Source organism: Natrix helvetica (genome assembly GCF_964273705.1).
Source record: "Natrix helvetica genome assembly, chromosome: Z".
NCBI classification, from domain to species: Eukaryota; Metazoa; Chordata; class Lepidosauria; order Squamata; family Natricidae; genus Natrix; species Natrix helvetica.
In genome coordinates this window covers 120,140,182-120,156,955 of record NC_138554.1, presented here as the reverse complement: position 1 = coordinate 120,156,955, position 16,774 = coordinate 120,140,182, and the positions used below count along the sequence as shown (strand labels likewise).

Here is a 16,774-nt window from a genome sequence, read left to right as displayed (position 1 = left end):
TTCCAGATGTAATTAATAAAAAAGCAGTTTTTCTGTAACAAATAAAATTAGAAAATACTTCTAACTAAATACAGTACTATCAAACTTCAAAAGTTCCATTGCTGGAACTCCTTAAGAAAGCTGTCAAACTGTGTCTCAATTGTATAATTATAAGCAACAATGAAATGTGGTTTTGTTAAATAGTTTATATATTGAAGACTTGATAAAATATATAATCAAGAGTAGGCTTAATATTACTTAAAGCAGGATTCAAATAATTCAAAATAATATCCATCATACATATTGGGTGCTAATCCAAAAAATCATTTTGTTTATTTTTAGTTCAACTTAATAAAAGGTAATATATCTATATAAAAGCAGCTGCCTCACTAAGAATGTATAGACTGGATAAGATCTGATTTATAGCCTGATGACTGAGGGTATTTCATGTAGTTGATTGTTTAGATTTCTAAAAACAAAAATGGACATTTAAAAATTTAAATATGCTTTCCAGCTTTGGGTAGCTACATTTTGGTGTAATACATAAACCAGCTCCTGAACCATAAATGAATTAAAAATTGAGGAAAATCCTAAGAGTACTGTGAATAGGAGTCTCATTTTTCTAAGTCAACCAAATGGTGAGAAATGTGTTAAAGGACTTGGGATTAACAGTTCAATAGCAGGGAGAATGTCATGCCCCCATCAGAGCCTGAATCTGTAGAGGAAGACGAGCCAGAGCCAGAGCAGATGGAGATCAAAGGGCGGCTTCATTGGCTTCGGAGGAATGTGAGGAGGTGCAGGCCAAAGCAGTCCAGGGCCCCTCAGGATGGGGATAGCTTGTTAGCAGAGAGAAACGGGGCAGCAGTGGACATGAGGAGCGACAGAGTTTAGGCAATGAGCAAGGACTGCCCCCTCCTGATCCCCAAGCACAGAGAGTGGAGAGAAATCAGGAACAACATAGGCCAACCCAATGACTCGGGAGGAGAGCGCCCTGCCCCTCTTCACAAGGCACATCTGGGGACTGAGATTTAAGGAGACACTGTGGGGAGGGGCATTTGTCAGGAACAAATGCTGAATTGGTACGGTTTGGTGTGCCGGTACAGACATTTGGAGTTTGCAGGACTGCTTTCTTCCTCCTGATTTCATGGACTCAGTACTTTGTTCCCACCTTGTGGGTTCATTGTTTGTTGGTTCGTGGACTCATTTCCCTGTTCCTTTGTTTTGCTGGACTGGGTGCAGTCAGAGTTGCCATGTGTTCGCGCACACGTGCTTTGCTCTGGGACTTGTCAAGAACATGGGAGCGTTTGAGGGTGAAATTTGGAGCATTAAAGGGGAGTTTGAACTCTCAGCTGGCTGTGTGGCTTTCATAAGTTGTCACCACAGAGAGTAATTATAAAGATTGAACAGAATGATGTAGAATTTGATATGATGGAAAAAGCTGGAGAAAGAAAAAATGAGTTTGAAAAATGGCCCAGATCTTATCGGGGCTGTGGATTAAAAAATATTACCCCTGTGGGAGAGGCAGTTAAATGGCAGCTCAAAATGTGCTCACCTCCACTCTAAGATAAATTCCCTGCTACGTGAGCAAGAGCTGAACTTATAATGCCACTTCATGCTTCCTGTTGCACACAGATTCATATACTCTTAGAGGCTATCAGAGCAATATATGCATATATGCTACTTCATTACACAGCAGTAATTACAGATACTTTCTACCACCATTGCTGATAGAAAGATTGAAAGAAATTCCAGAAGCCAGTTCTTACATGTCTTCCCTACACGAATAACCCTATTCCTTGATTTTCACAGGACCTTCCTTCCCTGTAGCTGCTACGATGCATACATTGAAGTGTAGCATATCTAGTTGGTCCACCAGCCATGTATCCCCAATTTTACTTATTAAAAAGGTGTGTGTGTGCGTGTGTGTACGTACGTTACATACATACATACATACATACATACATACATACATACATACATACATACTGTATTTTCCGGAGTATAGACGCACCAAGATTTTGAAGAGGCAAATTTTTTAAAAAAGTCTTTGCACTCTGTACTTCCCCAAAACGGTCTATTTTTTTTTTTTTTTCAAAAAAAGGGGCATGAATCGCCTTTAGGAGAAGGTTCAGAAATGATCTTCCAGGCTGTGCAGAAGTCTGCATAAGAAATCTGCATAATAAAGAGGAAGGATTCAAGGACCATGGACATACCTGGTCTACAAAAGAAAAGGCTTTGGGGATGTGATAGTAGTCAACAATTACGTAAAAAGTAGTTATATGAAGCATAAGAGCATATATGTATTAAAACAGAGAGCGGGCAAGAACAAATGGATATAAAAGAAAGGAAGCTTCCAGGTGGTAAAAGCTGTTGAACAGTGGAACCGTCTGTCCACAACAACAGTAGACTCCCCTGCAGGAGGTCTTCAAATGGGGGTTGAATGGCAGTCATTCATGGCTTAGTCGACTTGTCCATTGAACATAGGGTGAACTAGATGACCTATGATAATTCTTCCAACTCTAATATTCTGTGATTCTTTGAATAATCATAATTACTTGCTTAATCCATTTTGATAGTTCAGGGCAGAAATCTTCAAACTGGAGTGAACATTTGAAACCAGATTTAATAATACAAAATATGCCATACGTTTGTCTTCTTTGTAACAACCCATTCTCAAACATTTTGGTGGGTTTTTATTACCAATGTTCTGAAAAAGATTCTGTGATGTTACTAACATGATCTGTTCACCAGGAAAAGAACAATACTAGAGAGGAAGTCTACACCAAAAACTTAAATTACTTTAACAGGTTCTACTACTCCTTAGAGAACTTTAAAACTCTAAACCTATAAACGACACCAGGAATTTCTAACTTTACCAAACTAGAAATTCACAACAGTTAAATTAATTTCAAGCAAATACAAATTTACAGAACACAGCAGTGTTTCCCTTTTTCCTTTCCTGTGGAGAGCCTCTTATTTCCTCACTGAAGACATCAGTAATGATGGGCAAGTTTACTACATTATATGTGCAGTGCTAACCGCAGGACATTGGATGTGCTCTAAAACGTACTGTTTATTCATTCTACCTCTGAACAATGGCAGTATGTTTGCAAAGCTTTGAAAAAGAATCTGTTTTCTGATCCTAACAGCATGCCATATGCCCTCTTGATACTTACCTTTTCTAATCTTTTATTGTTTTCTTTCAAAGGACTGAGAAGGATTTGATCTTGAACAAATGACTGTCATGACAAATATGGCCTGATACAAGCAACAGTTAACAAAATAGTTTCTGCCATCCCATCTCGCAGGATGCTTATTATTATTTCTGATTTTCTTTCTTTCTTTCATGCTTTTAATGGGTAGTGTAATTAGGCTGCAGCTACCATTCATTTTTATTTTCTAACATTTGGGTCCCTGCTTCTGAAGTTTTGGTACTTGCTGATTATAAGCTTCCCTTTTTAAAAATAGAATGACCTTTTTAAAAATAAAATGTCAAGTAGGTAAGGAAGGAAGGTCATAAGTAAGTTGGCGCCACTTTAGATTTAATACCTATCTGAAAATCCTTTTAAGCTGATGAGGTAGGAAGAATTCTTTGTCTGCAGGGATTATTTACTGTTGTAAAAAAGCAATCCAATACTATATTTCCTTTTGCTGAGTTCTTGCTGTGTTAGAAACTGTTGCAGGAAGTGCAAGCCGCAGCAGATACTTCAGACAAATGTGATTCCTTCTCACTTTGAAATATTTAAGTAGCATCCATGTGCAAGATATAGGTTTAGCCATCTAGTGCTTCCCAGTACTTTTCAATTGCCATGCTGAGTAAGCCTTACAAAAACTATAATATGAAACAGATGGAAGGCACCTCGTTGCCTATCGCTCTTACATAAACTTTGCACTTAGTGCTTTGCTTCTGTAAGTGACTTGGCTGACCTGAAGTCTGAACCTATAATCTTTTAGTGCTAACGCTGTTGGAAGAGGTTCATGGTATAGATTCAGTGTTTTTTATATTTAGGAAAAGCTACAGTGATGTGGGCATTCTATTTTTATGCTTAAAAGTTACTATAAAGAAGATTAGCTTAAAAAAAAATCAAAGTTTGAAATATGAGCATTGCCTCACAAAAGACCATAGAAAATTATGTCTGGAAGGATTTTTCCCTAGCATTTTTTAATTAAATAACAACAGGAAGACAGGAAAACAGCACATTGCTTCCAAAAAATTCTGCATTTAATTTTAGAACCATCATCCAGTGCCTCAGAAAATTGTGCGATGGTGTTGACTCAAGAGTTTAAACTATAGTCTTCAAAGAGAAATGATCCCATTTATAGATCATTCACTATAACGTAATAGGCAGTATAATTTAATAAAATCAATGTAATGTAATACAATATAATTTAATAGGCAATCATTTTGGAAAAGTATTTCTTTGGTGATTACTTTGGAAAGCTATTACTATCGTGGATAGTGCTTAGTCTGATCATAAAAACTCATACTTGTTTAATAGACAAAATATTTTAGTATATTCAGGATTGCCACAATGAAAGAAAAATAATTGTTGATCATCTATATTGGATTAACCAAAAAGGAATCAATGCATGCCATCTTTGATTATGACAGGGAAGTATTATATCTTTTAGCCATAAAAATCCCCCACTGGGTAAACATGCTATAAATAGGCCAAATCTTGGCGGGAAGGTTCTGCAAATCACATTATGTTTTTTGGACAGCTTTTTGAAGGATAATATTATGCTACCTGGTATTGAACCTATATGCTACTGCATGTCTCAAGAAACTGTCATGGGACGTGACCTAAACAAACTGGGGCAGCCACTGTTTTAATCTCTGTGAAGGAGTTTGGAGAAATGCTCTGCAGGTGCACTCTTTTTAACAATAGCAACAATAAAAAATTAAACATACAAGGGTTTTTTCCAGAAGCTTATTTATCCACGCATCTGTTATACCCAAGATGATTTTAAAAAGCAATGTATCAGAAGTATTTAACAGAAACCGCAAACTCTTTTTAAGGAACCACCCAATCCATTTTCTATACTTACAAGGATGTTTTTTCTGTTCGTGAGTCATTTCACTCCAACATCAAGGGAACTGGAATAACGATTAAGCTAAGGAATGCATGTGTTTCTGGGTTTTGTCCCTTTCCAAAAAGTTATGAATTATTGATTCAGTGTTAAATAAATATATTACCCATAAATACTTTAGCCACTCTTAATAAAGTGAAAGAATACCACACCACTACTGCAGCTTCTTTTTTAATCCTAATCTCACACCCACACACACTAACATTTTCTTCATTGCTTTATTAGATATATCCATATTTTCTATTGTCCCAGTATAAAATGGTATAAAGCAGAAACTTAACAGTGTGCTAAATGAAATTAATTTTCATTTTCACTTTATGTTCTATTTACTCTTTATAGGTCTGTATGAGCTGCTGGCTTCATTGCCAGCCCAGCTGCAGCCACATGTGGACAACCAAGAAGACATGACCTTCCTCTGGGATATGTTTGGTGAAAAAAGCCTTCATTCTCTGGTAAAGGTAAACCACACTAAATGCTTATTCTTTCTGAGAAACATGTATGGAAAAACGTTTTGAGCAACCTCTAATACACCAAGAATCAGTTACTCTGTGGAAACAAAACAGCCTTGTTTCGCTTCTGTGCTTCTGTGAGGGATGGAAGTTGTTTAAGGCTTCTACCAAAAATATTGCAATGATTTCATTTAATAGTGATGTTTTGGCAGAATGCATTAATGTAACAAACATATGATGTTTGCCCTTGTTTAGAACGAGGCAGCATGAATTAGTAGCAGGAAATCTGAAACTCCTTCCTGGTCAACATTCATGGCCTAGAGTTTAGCTTACATAAACAAATGTTCACAGCAGAAATTAGATGGCATATATTTTTGAGGTAAAGTATGGCAACTATTCAGTAGCCACATTAATTTAAAATAATTTCCTTTAACAAAATCAACTGAAATTATCGTTGGTTCTTTAATTGGCTTGTATCCATCAAAGATTGTGTTTTGTATATAAATATAGTAAACTTGTATGACTAAAATAAGCTTAGTGAAGCAATTGAAGTAATTAATGGATATGTAACATCAAAATTGGTAGCTGTTCATGTATATTGTAATTTATAATTTACAAAATTATTTGCAGTTTTGATTTCATAATTATCAGGAAGCTTTTAGTTTAGAAATTAGACTTTTAAAGAAGTGTGTAAAACAATTCTGCTACTTGGACTTTATACTAAATTTGGGGTCCCTATCTTTTTGCAGAAATCTGCATTTATATAGCAGAAAACAGAGGGAGAAAATATTCATGTAGACTGTGATAATTCTTTATATGGTCATTTATATATTTATAAATTATTTGTATGTTGCTTAGTCGTGGAATCTAATGAATTTACAGTTGTAAAAATACAGTAACAAATAACATCTCACAAAGCTGCTAGTTGGTTTAACTGAAATTTTTATGATGGTGTTCATGGCTTCCTGAATATTGACTTAGGGTGAGGGATGTCAAATAGTTCTACCGCAAGGAGATTACTGCTAAGAACACCATCCTCTAGGTCTCCTAATTTTTCAGATGCGAGGATCCCATAGAGCTCTCTGCTGGCTAGCATGTATTGGCTGGCAATGATCCTGGAAGTAACAAGGCAATATTTATGACTGCATTTCTGCCAGAAGACAATTAAAAAAAATGAATCAGTAAATTTAGGATGTTCTGAGTTGATAAATCTTTTCTTAGTTTGCAATAAAGGAGTGCTTTGGGATATATTACTGCATCAGAAAGATGCCTAAGCATCTTTAACTCCATTTGGCCAGATGGTTTACTCGTTATATGGTAACTGCAATCATTAAAACACTTAAAATGTCTCTTAAAGGTTAACGTACTCAGTAGAAGGCTAATCTGGAAGAACCACTTCTTATTTTTTTTAAAAAGGGAAAAAATTTAATTGTTGGAGATTTATTCAGAATAGAATATTTCAGATGATACAGTCATGTAATGTAATGGCTCTTTCAGACAAGTTATTTCACCCCAATTTTGTTCTGGCAGATTCACTGATATTAAGATACTTTTATTTAAATTATATATCAATGATTTAGAAAGAGCCAATGTGGTGCAGTAGTTAAAGTGTTTGACTGAGAGTGTGGGGAAACCCAGGCTCAAATCCATAGTCAATGATGGAAGTTTTCTGGTTAATTTTAGACTTGGTAACTTTTTCTTGGTTCATCATAACCTTGGAGGGTTGCTTTGTGGGAAAAAAGAGGAAAAGTTATCTCCATGTACATCATTTTTTGCTTCAAGGTATAAGTCCAGATGCAAATCTAATAAAAGGAAAGATAACAAAGGTGGCTCTTGCAGTTTTTAGGGTTGTAAAGTATTAGACATCTTGCCCAATCAACACAGAAGAATATTTATAGCTCAGAGTTGAAATGAGGGACCCTTGGTGCTTTCTGAGCTTGCAGATGTTTCAATACCCGAACTAGGTAGCATCATTAGTTGCTGGTAAGGAGTGGGCCCTCTGACAAGTTAGCCACCAAGAAACTGCTAAAGAAGCCAACGGTAAACAGCCCAACCAAAGAGTCTCTAAGACCACGCCCGCCAATAGCGACAGGGCAAGACTCTATAATGTAGAGTGAGAGCAAACCCCACTCCTTGCCATCGATGGTGATGTTACCTTGTTTGAGTAATGAAAGAGCTGCAAGAAAACAAGCAAGCTCAGAGAATATCAATGTGCCCTCATCTTTCCCAATTGTTTATATAAAGTCCAAAAGACCTTATCTCCCCTTTTGTATTTATTGATGAAATTTCTATGGGGAATGTTTCAGACACTTGAAGAGCATTTTTTTAATATATTTGCAGTGTCCCATTTTTTCCAGAGTTAAGTGAACTAATTTAAATATTACTAATTTACTTTTATAACATGATATGAAATATAGAATAAAAATTTGTTTAATATATACAGTATTTAATTTATGGGACTTTTTTTGTAAAGCTAAATTTAAAAATTGCTGTGTTGTACAAATTTGTTTTATCTAATGAATAAGATGAATAAAAAAAAAAAACTTCATCCAAAATACAGACAATGTCTGACACGGAAGAATGTTTTTTTATTTGTTTCTTTGTTCTATTTTTCCTTAAAGAACAAACGGCATGATTTGCGCTGTTAACATCAGGCCCTGCCTTGAACCAATTCCTGATACTGTAAGATGCTCCTGTTCCCTAATACTAATACCCAATTCCCCTTCTCTACATGCCATAGCTTTCTGAGGTGAGGCAGTTAACAAAAAATAGAGATAATATTCTATTCGTGGAACATTAACCCACGTCTCATATTATGGGCTTTTGTCCTAGTTACTGTTTACGTAGTTATTTAATTTGTAATCTTTGAAAAAAATAATAAAAGACATGGCCTTAGTTCACCAAGAACTATTGTTATTCAAGAAGAAGATAATTCTCTGCCAAACAAACATATTACGTAAGGGTCCACTGTGGCCATTTAAATTATTCAGAAGTCTCATAGGAAAGTAGCTCCTGTGTTGTTTCATAGCAAGTGGAATTTCAGGGGTGTTGTCTGTGATCAGAGAGGTAGAAAACATCTTGATCATCATTGAATTTGTCTGGTACACTTTAAAATAGCCTAAATTATTGATAAATTGTCTAATGACAATTTTTTTTCTCAATTTAAACAGGTACCCAGGATTATTTATTTTCACAGTTTGTATGGTAATCTAGTACAGTTCTTTTATAAAGTCCATCTGCAGGATGTGTTTAGAATTTTTCCTCCCACTTCCTGAAGTTGTTCCTCTGAATCCCAAAGATTTTTTTTGTTACTGCCCTAGCTAATATGCTGTGATAGATCTTTCCCACATGAATGTCTCTTAATTGCAATGTAGAGGCCCCTAAGGCTCAAAGTAGACATTAATTTAAATAGTACCCTTTTCTATTTAGCATGCTTGTTCCAAAATATAAAAACAATCATTCCTCAGAGAATGTCATGGTAAGTTCAGTATTCCAGTATTCAGTGCCAATTGACAGTCATAAATATCTTCTTTAGAACTGTTGAAAACACAAGGAGTATATTTGTGGCAGAACACGTTTTGAGCACTCATATTTTCTTCTTAACATGTTTATCAAGTAAATTTCAATTCCTGTATTTTGATTTATTTAATGCTATTATTTTGTGTAAAGGTGATTTTTATCTCATTCTGTTCTGCTATCATATTTTATTATTTACATGTAGAATGCACTACATTATCTTTAGCTCTCAGTCTTTCCATCTGAGGAAGAGTTGTAAAGCAAATATTTGTCAGGCTTTTGTTCTCTTAGTTTGTAGTTAGCATTCTTGTTAAGAAATGTCTGAACTGAAATATTAAAATATCTTTACGATTTTGCTTAATATATTTGCTGTGCAGATGACATGATGCCCTAAAATTATCTTCAAACTTTCATTTTGTTTGCCAATTGTGACATGGGGTGTTTATTTTTATTAGGCATATAATCCCCATTCATCCTAACAAGAACCTAAGGAATTGTAAACTATAATATCTGTGTTGCATTTCTAACGGTTCTAGGGTTCTTCTGAAAGGCATTGTAACATTTGTAATGTGAGTTGCATATCTCTCTTTTTTAAAAAAATAATCTGTTTTTTAAGGTCTGCTAAACTTTGCCTTGCATTGTCTATTATGAAAATATCTATACATTAATTGTCAAGGCCAAAAATATCACAACCTAGGAAAAATAGTTCTAGGTGCCCATCATGTTAACAGTATATGAATTATTTGTTACTTGTGAAGGTTAGTAACAATGATGTCATTTCTTTTTTAACTTCACAATTTTTGCTGTAACACTGATGATACTAGATCACATTAGATCTTCTTTTTGAGTTGCTAACAAAATTATGTTCTAAAATGAATAATCTCTGGCTCTGAATTCTATGCAACCGTTAGCAATTAAACTGAATTTTGAAGGTGATGTGAGTCATCATAAAACAGTTTTTAACTTTCAGAGACTTTATAGATTTAGATCTCTCTTGATAATGTTCCAGTGTTTTTCAACTTTGTTTAAAGTTTTTAGATTTAAACCAGTATATCACTTGATTATATCTTTTAACATGTTCTATTCTGCACCTGCAACCATTCATAATCCAATTTCTCCAAGGAATCAGATAAGGCCAGGATGGTGAACCTATGGCACAGATGGCACACAGAGCCCTTTCTGCAGGCACACGAGCCATTGCCCCAGCCCAGCAGTACTGGGTATATGCGTGTGCCTCCCACTGGCCAGCTGATTTTCAAATCTGCACATGCATGGGGGGTGGAGCGCATGTGTGTGTGTGTGTGTGGTAACCCCCATAGCCCGTTTTTGCTGCAGGGAGGCCTAGGTCCAAAATGGGGTGCAAGGGGATGGTGCAGCACCCCCCCCCCCCGGCCTAATTTCCTCCCAGGAAGCTGCAGGGAGGCCTAGTAGGCCCAAATCAGGGCAGGAGATCATGTGCACGTGCATGGGGGGGAGAGAGCGCACATTGCATTATGGGTGCTTATGGCACGCAATGACAAAAAGATTAGTCATCACTGAGATAAGGCATTCATAGTTTGATAATCTTAATCCCAATGATATTTCCCATTTGTAATTTCATTGTTTGTTACATTTGCTTCCTAAAGTACTTGAAGTATCACAATGTGAAGATGTCTAATTTGTTCTATCTGCTTTTTAAATTATTATTATTGTCCAGATTTTCTTAATTTTAGTCATTGCAATGTGAGCAAATAATATTCTGCATTTAATTTTAGTCCAGTGACTCCTGTTAGGTACATTTTGGAATTTTAAAAAAAGAAAGAAATCTGGCGTAATTCAATTTCTCATTGTTCATATCATGATTTTTATTGTTGTGGAAACTTCAGTTTTCTTGACATTTAAATGCAATCCAGCCTTTTTACTTTCTTCCTTGACTTCTAGGATAAATTATTTTATACATTCTTCATTTTCTGCCCGTAGAAGGGTGCTCTTTGCATATCTTAAAATATCAATTTTTTTGCTACCAAATGTGATCACAATCTATGATTCTTTTACATTAAATTTACCTCAAAATTGTCCTAAAGTTGCTTTTCAAAAGGCAATTGGACTTTGTTTTTTTCGTTGAAGAAATGTTGCTTCTCATCCAAGAAACTTCTTCAATTCTGACTGGATGATAGAGAAATCAAAGATTTATATTCCTTGTAATCTTCATCTGGTCATTAGTACTCTGAAGGTCGGTCCTTCGCTTTCTGAGAGTTTATCTGCATCTTCAGGGTCCCCTGAATCAGAATGCAAATGGGTGTGGAACCTTCTTGGAAGAACTTGGAGAATTACATCCTAAGAATCATTTTCTAAATACCTCTGGAGATTTTCTCCGTTCTAGCCATATAAATAATGAATTTCTGAAAATTTTTCACAACTTGCCCTCTACTTCTACCATGGGGAACATTGGAGAAGGTTGGAGCAGCAATCCAACACACCTTTATACAACCAGCTATTGAACACAATGCAAAATATGAAGAGGGATAAGAAATTTCATTTTTGTATGAAATACAAGTGATAATTTTTCCTGCAAGATCTGTACAGCCCGTGGACATGAAATTGTTGTTGTTGTTGTTGTTGTTGTTGTTGTTCCTCTTTGTTTTTAGCAAAGAGAGAGAGGAACAGGTGCCTCAAAATTGCTTCTGTGTATTAATTAAATAGAGGTAGGTACCAATGCAGCTTTGTTACACACCTTTTCCAGGTTTGAGGCAGTTTGCATTCATTATGATAATGGGTTGCATATGCAGTAATTAGTAAACAAGCCTATAAATATGTATTTTGAAAGATGTATTTTAACATATTTAAAGAAAGAGAGCATGGCATTCCTATATAGCTGTTCAAGGACTTCAGGTTTTAGTATGTGGTCTGAATTTATAAAACAGGATTGTTGCTAGAGGCTCATGTTTCCATGTCAAAAAAGACAAGATGAGAGTTTCTCTTCCAACTTTTGACATAGTTCAAGTTATTTAAAAAAAACCTTGAGATTAAAGTACTCAACAAAAACTCATCCAATTTTGAGAATAGTTTTTTCAGCAGCTGAGCAGGGAGCTTGGCTGTAAAAGCATAGAGAAATTTATCTTGGAGGAAGGGTAATTTGTTTGGCTTTAATCTTAATTTCCTCTATCCACCATGGGGACCTCTTCCTATAAGCAGAGTCATCAAAACACTTTCTTCTTATTGACCAAAAAAGTTCATTTGAATGAAGTCTCTGAAATCTCAAATAATAGCTGCTTTATTTTGTTATATGAGGAACAAAGAAGTCAGTTTCTTTTAGAAAGAACAACATTTGGTTTTTAATCAGACTGTCCAAGGGGCGAGGGGTTTATAATAGTATTTAGATTATACACTTGCAAAAATAAAATAGTTTGAATAACTTAACTATTAATTCAGAGGATGTCTAGATTTTTCAGTTATATTTAAAGACTGAAAATTGAAAGGGAATGCAAAATAAGATTGCAGGTCAGATGAAGCAAATACATTGAATTAGAAGGGAATTCCAACATTAATTTTAATGAATTGAACAGAGTACCATTTTGCATATAAAACTATAGTCCTAATATTAATGTTTTATAGTTTAAAACAAAATATATGATATAATAATTTTTACAATTATAACCTTATAAATACAGCTAATCAAAATTTTCAAAAGAGCTTTATATTCTGAATTCCTGATATAGTTAAATCAGGATTAACACAGTGGTTAAAATCAATGAGAACTTTAACTACTGTTAAGCTTGGGTTTTTTTTTTAGTAACAATTTCTTAAGGGTTCCCCAATCTTCATGGACTTGTTGACACATTTGCAATTTTATAATTCGTTCTGTGAATTATACACAGAAAATGAGTTATTGTATAATATGTTGCTATTTTATAGTAACTCCTAAACCACCATTTTCTATGGAGTTTATAAAAGCAGGCATGGAGCGTATGATCAGTTTCTTTTTTAGAATAAAGGAAGCGCTTTTTGAAATAACTTGCAAATTTGGTTTTTGGGTATGGAAATATAATAAATAATAAATTCACAAATTTTATTGCCTTAATATAAATGTCCCAGGATAAATCAAAATCCATCTTTTTCAGATGGCTTCAAAATTGGTGTGGGCAAATCATGCAGAATTAATCATATCTGTGATAGGTAAATAGAAATTATATTTAATAGCAGTATGTTTTGGGAAGTGGGGAAAAACATGAAGGTGCGTTCTTGCAGGTTTTCCAAACATGTTATTAAGTCCATTTTTGGCAGAGAAAATGTTAAATTATATTGACTTGGTGCAGTCCAACAGAAAAGTTATTTAAATAAGCAATTTGCTTATTGAAATGTTAGCAATCTATCACTTTCTTCTCTTGGTTATTTTTTTAAAAATGTTGCAAAAATATTCTAGCATGGAAGAAACATTTTATGCAAAATGCAGTGCTTGCAAATCATTGTGACAGAATGTCTAGATTTTATAATCAGACTGTAAACAGTCATTACTTGATTGTTTTGAAATATGAGGAAATACTAATGTTAGTTTGTTTAAATGCAGGAATATCTTGTATGTTTAAATGACTTGATATTTTATATGTTTTAAAAGACTTGAAGAAATGACCTGTTTACATCTTCTTACAAATGTATTTTATTCCATAGCTTGTCAAAAAATGTGTAATTGTATGTACATGGGATAAAAACAGATGGTTGTGACATGGCTATTAAAATCTAAGAAACATGATATCTAAGTATATTTTGCTGAATAAATATTAGGAAAACAGCGTAGCTCATTGCTTGTTTATATTGGTAACTTCAGAAGTATTGGTGGTAAAGTATAGCATGTTATGTGTTTTTGTTTTCAGAAGAATTATAATATTTAAATCATAAGTAAGGTGTAAGAAAATATATGAGGACAGATAAAGAACTATGAAGTAAAAAACAAGGGAAAGAAAAGTGAATGTAGGTTGACCGTATATTGGTGTATAATGGTTATCCCCCCCCCCCCCCGACTTCATAATTTAATCACTTCACCAAAAGGTGATGATGAATTATATCTACATGTTCATTACTAAATGCTTCCGTAAAATGGGTAGGTTTTTTTTTTGTGCAGTTGTTTAATTAGTCAGTGTACCGTGTTTCCCTGAAAATAAGATCCTGTCTTATTATTTTTTTGCCACTAAAAAGGCACAAAGTCTTATTTTGGGTGGGGGATGTTGTCCACTGACTCATCTCACTTGCCTGTGTTGCCCCCAACCTCCTTTTCGCTGTCAGAGGCCTTCAGGAACTTCTTCAGCTTCGGATAGTTGCAGCCAGGCCTCACGCACCTTGGCCCATTTCTTCTGCAGCCAGCAAGTCTTTCCTGAAGGCCTTTAGGAATGCCTCTCTAGCTGATAACAGAGTTCTGGATCGATCCATAGCGATGTTATCCGCTACAGAGTCCTTCAGGAAAGCCTTGCCAGCGGCAGCAAAAGAAATGGGCTGAGGTGTGCGAGGTCTGGCTGCAACTATCCAAATGTAAGTAGTAGGCAGCTCCACTCCCCCAACCCCACCCTAGCTTAATTTTTATCCATGCATCCTGGAGCGGGCAGGGTCTTAATTAGTGCTTATTTTGGGGGTATAGTTTATATTGGGCGCACATGTAAAAATCAAGCTAGGACTTATTTTCTGAGTAGGTCATAATTTCGGGGAAACATGGTATATCTCCAAAATATATTTCTACTGCTAATTAAACTTTTTTATTCCATTATTTCCTAGATTCATGAGAAATTGCATCACTACGAAAAACAGAGCCCTGTGCCCATGTTACATGGTGCATCAGCTTTGGCAGATGATGTAAGTGTGTACAAAACGTCTATTGACATCACAGATTTTAAAACTGAAAGCAGTGGATAGAATAAACATATGAAGTAGATCATCAGAGAGGAATAGAGAACACTTTCCAAAGAACTGTGATCATAAGATTTATCATCTTGTTTTGAATTGTATTAAGTTTTTAATTCTAGAAACATATTGTTTAGAATGGTTCTCATCCTGTCTTGATAACTAAGATAAATTGTAGGCAGCTACATTTTATCATCTATCTTGAAAGAAAATTTGTTATCATTTAATGTGCTAAGTGAAGAATGTTGTTTTCAAAAAATACATATAGATGAAGTAGCTAATAAGCTGAGACAATAAGAGAAATTACTAATAATAATTAAAGAAATGAGATGTCTTTACTAATTGCTTTCATAATTAAAAATGAAATTATGACAAATGGCATTTAATTTATTGCTACTATAACTATATAATTGATCAAAAATTACAATTAAGAAGATTAAAACTATACAAAGTAAAAAAAAAGAATTAGAACACAAAATGGTGCCGAAAAAAAATAGAAAAATACAAACATAGTAAAAAAAAAGAAAAGAAATATATAAATATTTCCCCTTCATCAATTTTAGTAATTTTATCTCCTTTTCTTAAAGTGCAACAAATGATCTCTTTTTTCCATATCCCATCCTTATCTTAAAATCTCATTCTTCAGTCCATATCAGCTAAAGTCCATTAAGGCTTAGCAAAGATAACAACATATCAATTTTAACCTTCACCATATAAACCAACTTTATATTCCTTCCTTTTGCTTTCAACAATCTTGATCTTTGATCCTCCCAAATAATGTCCTAGAAATTGATTTCTTTTCAATTTTTGGTCCCTTCTCACAAAATTTTTAAAAGCTTTACGTGTCTGTGAGTCCAATATAATAATCCAATATAAGAATGTTATCCAGGTCACTCTCTTGGTTTGTTATTAGTATATCCATTGTAACTACTAAAACATCAATGATTTTGTTTGTATATCCTTGTAGCATCTTTTCCCATATCATTCTTATAGCCTGTTATTTTTAAATCCACTTTCAGATCAATTTCAGTCTTATCCAGTAAAAATTGTTCCTCTTCAATAATGTATTTTAAACAGAATATAATTATAATGGCAGACACCCATAAAATTAACTTCTTGGTCCATTGTTGAAAAATATCTTTCAATATGCCTATTGTAAAATATTTTGCTTTATGCTGAATTAGCAACTCAAATTTAACTGTTCTTCTATTTTAATTATAATCTTTATTTCCTTCTGGTTCTCTGTTGTGTCCAATCTTCAAAGCTCCATTCTATAATTTTAAAAAAATCAAAATAAAAGCTTTTTTCATTAGAAAGATTCTGATAATTCAAAAATCTTTTTTTCAAATCCATCTGGACCCTTAGTCCATTTATAATTTTCCAAAATCAAAGATCTAATCACTCTTTTGCTGTTGATCCAAAATATTTTTTTTTAGTTCTTGTATTTAACTTCTTTCACGAAGGATTGAAAGAAACCCACTTAGTATTGTAAACTTTATCAATCCTACGGTTCCTAACAGTTGCAAATCAGTTGACAATAAATTTTTGAAAATTATCTGAAAATTAAGTATCGGTAGTCCTTGACTAAACAGGATTGGCTGTTTAATGACTGTTTCAACCTAACAATGACTCAGAAAGAGTACTTTACAGTCCATAAAGCATTTCCAGCTATTATAAAATACCAGGCCTCTCCCCAGCTCACATGATTGTGATCTATGTGCTTGGCAACCTGTTCATGCAACCAGTTGCCAAGTGCCTTATTAACAGAATAACAGAGTTAGAAGGGACCTTATAGCAGTGTTGAAATTTATTTATTTATTTATTACTGGTTCTGTGGGTGTGGCTTGGTGGGTATGGCAGGGGAAGAATAC

The 16,774-nt window shown here is 34.4% G+C and overlaps 1 protein-coding gene across 4 annotated transcripts in view; it reads left to right on the top strand.

Annotated features, from left to right (window-relative positions):
* The window catches only part of MPP7 (MAGUK p55 scaffold protein 7), a 96,056-nt gene that overhangs the window by 28,816 nt on the left and 50,466 nt on the right, over positions 1-16,774 (top strand). For 3 of the 4 annotated variants that reach the window (XM_081971488.1, XM_081971490.1, XM_081971489.1), the window contains exons 3-4: positions 5,410-5,528; positions 14,778-14,855. In XM_081971488.1, the coding sequence (XP_081827614.1) occupies positions 5,410-5,528; positions 14,778-14,855 (197 nt within the window). The remainder of the gene's footprint in view (positions 1-5,409; positions 5,529-14,777; positions 14,856-16,774) is intronic. The other variant, XM_081971491.1, reaches the window with a different exon arrangement.